Source organism: Ictidomys tridecemlineatus, chromosome 8 (genome assembly GCF_052094955.1).
Source record: "Ictidomys tridecemlineatus isolate mIctTri1 chromosome 8, mIctTri1.hap1, whole genome shotgun sequence".
NCBI lineage: Eukaryota > Metazoa > Chordata > Mammalia > Rodentia > Sciuridae > Ictidomys > Ictidomys tridecemlineatus.
The window spans coordinates 77,095,556-77,105,381 of NC_135484.1; the positions used below are offsets into that span (position 1 = coordinate 77,095,556).

General features: G+C 30.7%; 1 protein-coding gene across 3 annotated transcripts in view; it reads left to right on the forward strand.

Annotated features, from left to right (window-relative positions):
• Ibtk (inhibitor of Bruton tyrosine kinase) overlaps positions 1 to 8,720 on the forward strand; it is a 78,151-nt gene extending 69,431 nt beyond the window's left edge. For 2 of the 3 annotated variants that reach the window (XM_078019693.1, XM_078019695.1), the window contains 3 exons: positions 4,335 to 4,406; positions 4,828 to 4,960; positions 6,218 to 8,720. In XM_078019693.1, coding sequence (XP_077875819.1) covers positions 4,335 to 4,406; positions 4,828 to 4,960; positions 6,218 to 6,349 — 337 coding nt within the window. In that variant the 3' untranslated portion in view covers positions 6,350 to 8,720. The remainder of the gene's footprint in view (positions 1 to 4,334; positions 4,407 to 4,827; positions 4,961 to 6,217) is intronic. The other variant, XM_078019694.1, reaches the window with a different exon arrangement.
• The last annotated feature ends 1,106 nt before the right edge of the window (positions 8,721 to 9,826 follow it).

A 9,826-nucleotide genomic window follows, 5' to 3' on the forward strand; every position in this document is an offset into this window, starting at 1 on the left:
GAATCATAATCAAAATAAATCTGTTTCTTTGCAGTGTTTTATATTTCCTTATAGATAAATTAAAATATATAATCACCAAATTATGGAGCACTTGATAGAAGCACATGTTTTACTGGCTTCATATAAATATAAAACACAGGTCCAGCCTTTAATGTGTTTGAAGTCTAGTTGATAAATCTAAATATATACACAGAAAAGTTAAATGACAGATAAGAATGAAATTATAATACAACTTAGCAATATTAAAGAGGTCACAAATGATATGGATTAATGCCAAATGAGTGGTTCAGAGAAGGAAAAGTGACCATCATGGATTAGAGTTGTTAGGAATGATTTCATTGAAGAAGGTTTTTTTTTTTTTTACTCACGTAGTCATAAATATAATTATCACATATTTGGAACTGAATAAAAATATTATAAATATTATATTATAAATTAAATATAATTATATTTATATATCTTATATATGATTATATTATAAATCAAATATTATAAATATTTTTATTCAGTTCGAAATATGTGATGATTATATTTATGCCCATGTGAGTAAAAAAGAAAAAGATCGGTGAGAAAAAAAATTACTTAATTATTGATCCCTTTTATTGTCACAATCTTTTGAACTTGGGATGAGATTTTTTAAAAAGAGAGAAGAAAGGACAGTATAAACAGAGGAAATAGTGGAAGTTAAAGTAAGACGATAGGAATGCTTATGATCCTTTGTGGAGTTGGGGTGGTAGGGGTGGGAGGCCCATCTAAAGAAATTCTACAAATTTTACATTCTTATTTTAATTGTAGAAAATGTGACTTTTCCAAGGCTAAGGCAAAAAAGGCAATGTTGTATGAGATGTCAAAATTTAGAAGAGGGAAATTTGTACAGTTTCTATGTGTTCATTATTTTTTATTTTATGTGTTTTTTTTTAGTTTTTGTTTCACTTAAGATAACTTCTTATGTAGTTCTGGGCAAGAAAATGTGAGCTTGTGTTTTTAATTAGTAAGAAAAGCTATTTATGAAACAAAATTAGTGTACAATTATATCAGCTCTAATATTACATAAAAACTATTGTAATCAAACTAGTATACAATTTTATTTTAAAAATGGAGCAAAAAATAATGTAGTTGTTCTCATCAGGTCTAAATTTGACAATGTTAATTTTCTTCAGTTTGAACAAAAATCTTTTATTTATTTGATGGGTTTTTTTGTTTGTTTTTTGTTTCTTTTGCAGTACTGGGGGTTGAATCTGGGGCCTAACATATGCTGGGCAAGTGCTCTACCAGTGAGTTGTATCCCAGTCATTTTTAATTTTATTTTTTAGACAAGGTCTTGCTAAGTTGCTCAAACTGGCCTAAAACTTGTGATCTCCTGCCTCAGCTCATAAGAAGTTGGAATTACAGAAGTGTGCCATTGCACCTGGTTGGAACAAAAATCTTTCAAAAAAGATTTTAGCTAACCTTTTTTATATTGCTTTTTTTTTTCAGAAGGCTAAATATTATAGAGATTGTCTATAGGAATGTCTGTTTCTTTGTTGTTACTATTAAAAACTTATTAATAATACTATTAAGTATTTGTTTGATTTTTAAAAACTGTCAATTTTATTTAATTAATTTGCTTCAATTTTAAGATGAAATTTTGAGACCCCTAAGTTGTTTTGAATAAATTTATAATTAATGAGATTATTCATTGAAAAAATTATCAGTGGAAAGAGTTCTGGGATTATAATCTTAAGAAACAGATTTGATATTTAGTCTAACACTGTAACCCTTTCTGAACCTCATCATATATCATTTATGAGAATAGTAATACTGTCATACATGTTTACTCTAAGGCTATGTCAGATAGTGTATATCAAAGTTATAAAACATTACATTAATAAGTTGTACTTGAGCTTTGGTTGTTTCACTTTGAATTTATAAGATCTGTGTAAAATAATTTTAGTACTATTATTCAGTTTTATTAGCTAGTGACATAATATTTCAATTTTTTGCTTTTCTTCAGAAATGTCCCTAGAACAATGGGATGATTTTTTAGCATATAAGTCATTATCTATTTTGTTCTTTAATTCCCGAGAAAACCTCTGTTCTCTATTCTTAGATTGACTTTAAGACCTACCAAGGGAATTTACATTTAGTCTCTGAAGTAGTTCCCTTAGAATATAGATTTTTTCTCTATTTATTTTACATTCTTGTCCAGATTCTCATTATTGCATAACAAGTTTATCTCAACAGCTTTCTTATTCGTCTTTTTTACTTCATTTTTTCCCTGGACTGAAATTGTCCTCTACTATGTCCTGGGGGATTTTTCTTTTAGGTATGAGGTAAATTAGTAGGTTTCTAGTTATAGAACTTGGTTAAAACTAAGAACCATATAGCTAGAGATATTCTCACTTTGTTTTATATTTTATATCTATACCTGGAAGAAAAAGTTATGAGTAATTCAAAGCAATAAGGAACTTAAAATCAAAACAAAATTCTCCTTTTGTTTTATCCCATATCAAATAAACGGAAGAACTCTGAGTTGCTGTTTCATTCTACTTCGTTTCTCATAAATGGCTGTGTACTAGGTATTCTGCTGGACATAGAGGTAGAGAGAACAACAAAACAATCCTATGCTCAGAAAGACCAGTCTAGCAGTTAGGACAAACATGTAAGCAGTAATGAGAGTATGTAGAGCTTTATGATAGTGATTGGAGTTTTATAGCAGGACAAAGAAGATGATCTTGAGCCAGTCACTAAGGAAGCATTCTAGATATTTGAAGTAGAATGCATTCCAGACTAAGAGGAATCATGACTATAAAGGCAGCTGTGTGGTAATGGAAAACTCACTGTACTCTGAGTAAAAAAGACTTTGGTTTGAAATATGTCTTTGCTCCCTGATCCAATTTGAATCAGGGAGCTTATACCAGATTCTTTGAGTCTTTGTTTCCTAATCTGTTTGATGTAAATAATACACACTTTCTTCACAAAGAATCACAAGGATTAAATGTGATTTAATAATACACATGAAATAATACACATGAAAATACTTAGGGTCTCAATAAATTTGTTTGTACATATATCAGGTCTAAATATTTTAGCTTTCAGTGTGCCTGGTCTTAACTGTTTTTTAAATTTTATTTTCATTTAAAAATCTCTTTTTATTTTCAATCCTGTCATTTGTGTTTATTGAAGAGAGTAACCTGCCTTCGAAAATCTTTAATGGTTATTTAATGGTGTATTTGTGCAACCAAAGTAATATCTCAGAGCAGCTCTTTTCAACATTAATGTCATTTCTTTGATGAAGTCATTAGCATATACCCTCTTCCATATTATGTTAATCTTGCCTATGAATCCTCAGCACTTTGTACATATTAGTATAGATACCAGTTACATTACTCTCATACATTGTTTTATCATTGCTTAAATACAGCATTTTAAAATATCTCCCACTAGAATCTTTTGAGGGGAGGAGATTGAGTTTTAATCTGCTTGATTCTCAGTATCTACCGTAGTCCCAAGTCATGCCCAATAAATGTTTGTAAATGAATCAGAAAGTCAATATTTTAGTCCTTATTTGTTTACTCTGCTCATCTAGGCCTCAATTTTCTCATTGATGAAAGGGCATTTGATTCATCTAGATAATGTCTAGAGACCTGTCTAGCTCTAACATCCACAATTTGGTCAGTCTATAATATCTTTTTAAAGTGTTTTCTTCTTACTTGAATGCTTCCTGCCCCCTCATCATATGCCTCTTTATTATAATCTTCTCAAATTCTTTCTTCTCCCTGAGGCCCTATCAAGTTACTAAAATATTTGGTTTTTTATTCCATGGAGTCAGTTGAACTTAATTTGTTATATACTACTTAAATTCTTTTTCATTCTTTTATATGCCATTTTATATGTTGGTTTTCTTATCCAGCTTATGAACTTTTAGAGTTGTGTCTTGTATTCCTGTTCTATATATGATCCCTAGCTTATCACAGTATACTAGCCATTTACAAGATTTGACTGATAATTATTTGGTTTCATGTGTTTTGAAAATTAGTACTAATTTGTAATTTTAATTCATAAAATTTTATTAATGTGAAACACATTTCACAAAGTTCTCTGTACTTCCTAATGTGTTTGATTACTATAAATAGTTATGTGACTATTAGAAAAAGTAGATCATTTTTTGCAGTCTTTTCTTTGTTACTGTATATGCAGCACTTTTAAAATATCTATAAATTATTTTGTGTACTTGTAGTTTTCAAGGTAAGCCTGCTTGCATACATTAATTTCTCTCCTAAATTAGGAGCTTATAGTTCTTCATGTCTGTTAATAAGCAGCTTTCAGCTCCAGTTTTTGCATTTCTTTTGCAGATGCTCTGTTCATGGTACTGCAGGACCAGAAAGCAACCATATTTCAGATTTACCTCTTTTAGACAGTCCCAAGTAAGGTTAATTGATTACTTTTGGGTCTCTAAAGCTGAACTGCTGCTTAAAGAATGTTAATATTAGTGTTTCTTAGAGAATGTTAAGACATTGGGAATAATATGGTATTAATGGGATGTATTATTTTTTGAACACTCTGTGCTTCACAATTTCTTCTTTAGTTATATTGTTTCTCCTTCACCCCCACTTTCTGTAATTTTCCAGAATTTCACATAACACTGATCCAAAATAATAATCATCTTTTTTTCTGTTTCTTAATAGTCATCATTCTATAATCTCTGCAAAAGCTTCCAGATTCCCTTATCTAGTAGTCACTGGAAAACAAAAACAAAAAGTGGCATTGCTAAAGAGTATTACAGAAGAAGTTTTGTTGGGCAAAACTTGGGAAGATGAATGAAATTCATTATTATTGTTCTTACAGTCCCTGGCTATCTTCTTCATTGACTACTTCTTCCATGGTAGCTCCAGTCACTTTTGCATCTATTGTAGAAGAAGAGCTACAACAGGAAGCAGCTCTTATCAGAAGTCGAGAGAAACCCTTGGCTTTGATTCAGGTATATAACATCCTTATTAGAGTTTAACTTGGGAAGAACTACACTGCATTTTATCCTTGAGTCTTAAGAAAATTATATTTGGGCTGGGGATATAAGTTGGTAGAGTGCTTGTCTTGCATGCACAAGGCCCTGGGTTCAATCCCCAGCACCACAAAAAAAAAAAAAGAAAGAAAGAAAAAAGAAAATTATATTTGTTTTAACATATATATATATCTACCAATAAAATGTAAATGCCGGGCTTGGGATGTGGCTCAAGCAGTAATGCGCTCCCCTGGCATGTGCGGGGCGCTGGGTTCAATCCTCAGCACCACATAAAATAAAATAAAGATGTTGTGTCTACCGAAAACTGAAAAATAAATATTAAAAATTCTCTCTCTCTTTAAAAAAAAAAATAAAATGTAAATGCCAGGTATAACTACACTGAGGCATTTAATAATTTAAATATTAATTGATGGTATTCAGGATAATTAATTTAGAACCAGTAAATTATGATAAAGCATACAGTTTTGGCTTTGGTAGTGTTTGAGACTGTTTGAGGATTTAAAAGTGACCAATAATGCTCTGGGGATGTGGCTCAAGCGGTAGCATGCTCTCCTGGTATGCGCGCAGCACTGGGTTCGATCCTCAGCACCAAATAAAAAATTTAAAAAAGATGTTGTGTCCACCGAAAACTAAAAAATAAATATTAAAAAAATTCTCTCTCTCTCTAAAAAAAAAAAAAAAAAAAAAAAAGTGACCAATAAGAGAATTTCACAGTATCTATTGATATTCTCAGAGCTTCTGTATCAGTAAGAGTTCTTAGATTGTAAGTAACAGATACCATCTCTGGTTAACTTAAGGAAAGTAATTTATTTTGAGGGATATTAAGATTCTATAGACTCATTGAAAGACCAGAGAGTTAGGCTTAGAAACAAACAAGACCCATATTTATATAGAAACAGACAAGACCCATATTTGCATTGAAGAGCTCAGAAGCAAGATGTAAAGGACTTGTACAATACCAGAAGGTATCTTACAGGATAAAACAGAATGAGTATATTACAACAATTATTTTCAGTTTCTTTTTCCTTCTGCTTAAGAGTTAAATTTCAAGTGGAGTGAGTATCTGATTACTTTAAAAGTGATAACAAGATACCTGATTTAATTCTCCTGTATTTCATTATAGTGCCTTAAAAGGAAATTGGAAAACTAATGTATCCGGCTTAATTTATGCTTAAAAGAGTAAAACAAGTCATTTTTCCTTCTCTCTTCTTTCAGATTGAGGAGCGTGCAATACAAGATTTGCTAGTTTTCTATGAGGCATTTGGCAACCCTGATGAGTTTGTCATTGTTGAAAGGACACCGCAGGGACCACTGGCAGTACCTATGTGGAATAAGCATGGATGCTAATTCACTGTGGTGTTGAGATGCATTTTTCATAATTGTGATTGCTATTAACAACATAAAGATATGCTATGGAAAAGAGGTCTTAAAGATTTGGTAGCCAATCATTCTAGACAGAATAAGCAATGATCTAATTTCTTCACTGATAACAGTTTATAATGTTTGTATGATTTAAAAGAAATTCACCGTAATTTTGATCCTAGAAAATCTTGTGAGAATATTTCAGAGTAAAAACTTACTAAGTAAAGGTTAAATAGGATTGTTTCTGAATAATCTTATAAATGAAACTGTGAGTGAAGTGTAAAATTTAAGAGTGATTCATTAAAATAAATTTTTCATTTGAGATAAATAATTTTTTGCCACATATCTGTTGTTACTTCGCTTTTATAATATGACATTGATGAGCTTAAAATAGGAGCATCAGTTGTTACTTCTGATCCATAAATGGCCAGAATTTTGTGTTTGCTATAAAAATTAAGTCTCTATTCTTATTGCTTTTCCATCAGGCTGTCAATGTTTTATGTGTGTTTAAAGCATGACCTGCTTAAATGACATATTTCTGTTTGGAGAGTACATTGTTTCTTTTGCTTTAAGTGATAGATTGCAGTGGAAAGAAAATAAGAACACTTAACTCTTCTGAACAATTTAGTCCAAGATAGTAGTTTCTTTGTAAAATTTGGAATCCTTGTAGATGAGGTTTTTTGTTTGTTTTGGGGGTGTGCAGAGAGAAGACATTATGGAAGCCTAATTGAAAGTCATCAGTTTCTCAAAATGTTAAAATTTTCTGAACCAAATCCCTGTTCATACACAGAAGAATTGAAGAGAGTTGGTTTACAGTTATCTTTTTACAATATTGTATAATCAGAAGTTCTGTGAGTCTGGATTATATGTATGGATGTAAAAATTGTTTTCTTTATAGTATGCTATCTGATTTGCTTTTGAGTGTTTAATTTTTCTTAAAGTTAACTCTGTGTTCCATTATGTAAACAAATTGGGAAGGTTCATGTTCTTGTTTCTGGAAAATAAACCTGGGGGAACATATAGGCAATTAACTGCTATAATTCAGTTGATGGAAAAAGGGCAGAAGCTTACTCAGTATTTCAAGTTTAGCTCTCCTAGAAAGCAGCAGACATGTAAGCAAATGTGCAATAAAAAAAGAAAAAAATCTTTCTTCATTGACTACTCATGTATGCTTGATACCTTGTACTATGTTAACATCAGTTATGGGAAGAATTACTAATTATTCTCTTGATATTCTATATTAATGTACAGTATATGTTAAGTTGATGTTGTATCCATTCTTAGACTGCTTTAAAAAGGACAGTTCCAATATGAACCTTTGAAAAGTTTTATGTTTGAGAAAAAATGAATTTTATAATGTTTTATTTATGTTGCAGTAAAAAAGCCTTCTGAAGTAATTGATTTTATTTTATTTGGAGTTTTGATATTCCATGCATATTGGTATCTGATTTAATATTTAAAGATGGTATAAGATGATGATTTTCTTGATGTATTTTATGCTGCCTGGAAGTACCCTCAAGGGTCTTTGTTGGATGGGATGTAAAGAGGAACAAAGGCTGACCAAGTCTGTGAGGCTTTAGTCCTTTACAAACTAATCAGAGCAGTTGCACTTTATGGTCTGATTAAACAGTGAGCTATTATATAAAATTTCATTTGGAAAAAGAAGATTTTTGCTGGTAAAGTGAAAATCAAGCATAGTTTAAAATGATGTGTCTTCATAAATGATTCTGTGAAGATAACAGCCTATAACATTACCACACAAAGCCCAGGAAAGTGATGATTTTTTTTTCTAACAGTAATATTCTTCTTGCAGTAATTTGTCCATATTTGATTTCATAACCTCAAGAAAGAAGAAAATTGAAAAAAAAATCTAGCAATGGCAAATTTAAATGATCATTGGAATGAAGCAGTCTTTAAGATGGACCAAAATGATTATATAACTTAAGCCTGAAAGGTGATGATGGGGTGTAATTTCAAGGTGAAGGGATATTAGAAACATAATATGCTTAAAATTTGCAAAATCAAGAAGACTACCAGTTAGGTAAAGTAAAAATTGATAAAATTCTGGGATTCGGAGCTCTGTAAATTCTAAATAGATGACTTAAAATTTTAAGAAAATCCTGCTTCATATAGGAGCAAGAGTCAATTGAGAAAGGTATTACTGGTTATGGGTGGATTGGTTATAACTCTTTTAAAGGGCAGGTGATATGTATTTTTTTTCCTGGTAAAGGGTTTGACAACTATTTTATAAAATGTTAAATCTGAAGAAGGCTTATTGGTTAACTGCAGGCATATTCTCTTACTTCAATAAATTAAAGAAAGTAAACTCCTCCAATAAAGAAAGTAGAGAAAGGGACTACTTAGAATGAAGTCTTCTTTTTTAAGTATGGTTCCCCTACAACTATTGCCAGCTACCTCTTTAAAAGTGCCAGTTGTCTAAAGCAATTTAACCAAGACTAAAGAAAAAATGTAACCCAGAAACTTCCAAGTTTGGCAGTGTAAGAGATGTTTTCAGAAAAACAAAACTACAACAACCTTCAACTGAGGAATTGGAGACAAATGATTCAGGATCTTCATGCTAATGCCTATCTTTTGCTTGAGATGATGCTTCAGTTATGTGGAAATATCAAAACATATTAATTGTTCCTGTACATACATATAAGCTATCAAACTGTATCTCCGCTGTAAGTACAGGTATTTCATTTTCTTTCTTATTTGCCCTTTCCCCTGTTCCTTTACCTATCCCTGCCTTTATTGACTGTCCAGTCTCTTAATTCTGACTTTTTCATATCTTTATTTCCTTTTTTCTTTCTTAGTATTACTACTGTATTTTATGTCCTTTTTTTTTTTTTTTTTGGCAATTCTCAGTTTTTGGCTTAGGATCCCTTTACAATCTTAAAAATTATTGAGGAACCCAAAGAGCTTTTGTTTATATAGATTATATCTATTAATGTTGAATGTATTCATAATTAAAATTGACTTTTACAATTTAATTCATTTAAAAATAAATCAACATGCTAACATGAATAGTATTTGTAACAAATAATTTTATGGAACAAAATCAGTAAGGAGAAGGGGATTTGTTTTACAAGTAAAAATATATCTTTCAGATTTAGGTGGTTACTGTTTGGTTTGAAAGAAGACCTCTGGATTCTCATTTTCCTTTTGTATATTCAGTCTATTGCAATATATGTTGTAACCTCTGGAAATTTTAAGAGATTGAGATTGAAAAGGCAAGTAACATTATGAATCAGTTTTTATCCTCCATCTCCTTAAAGATTGAGAAAGTGATTGAGAATCATTGTATTAATCCATTTGCTGCTATACCTTCCTTCATCTCTCTCCTAGGTCCAGTCTTTCTACTTCTTTGTTGTTGATTACTAACTCAATTTTTTTAAATTTGGAGAACATATTTTATATTATTTCAATTCTTTTAAATAAATTTGAGACGTGTTTTATAGT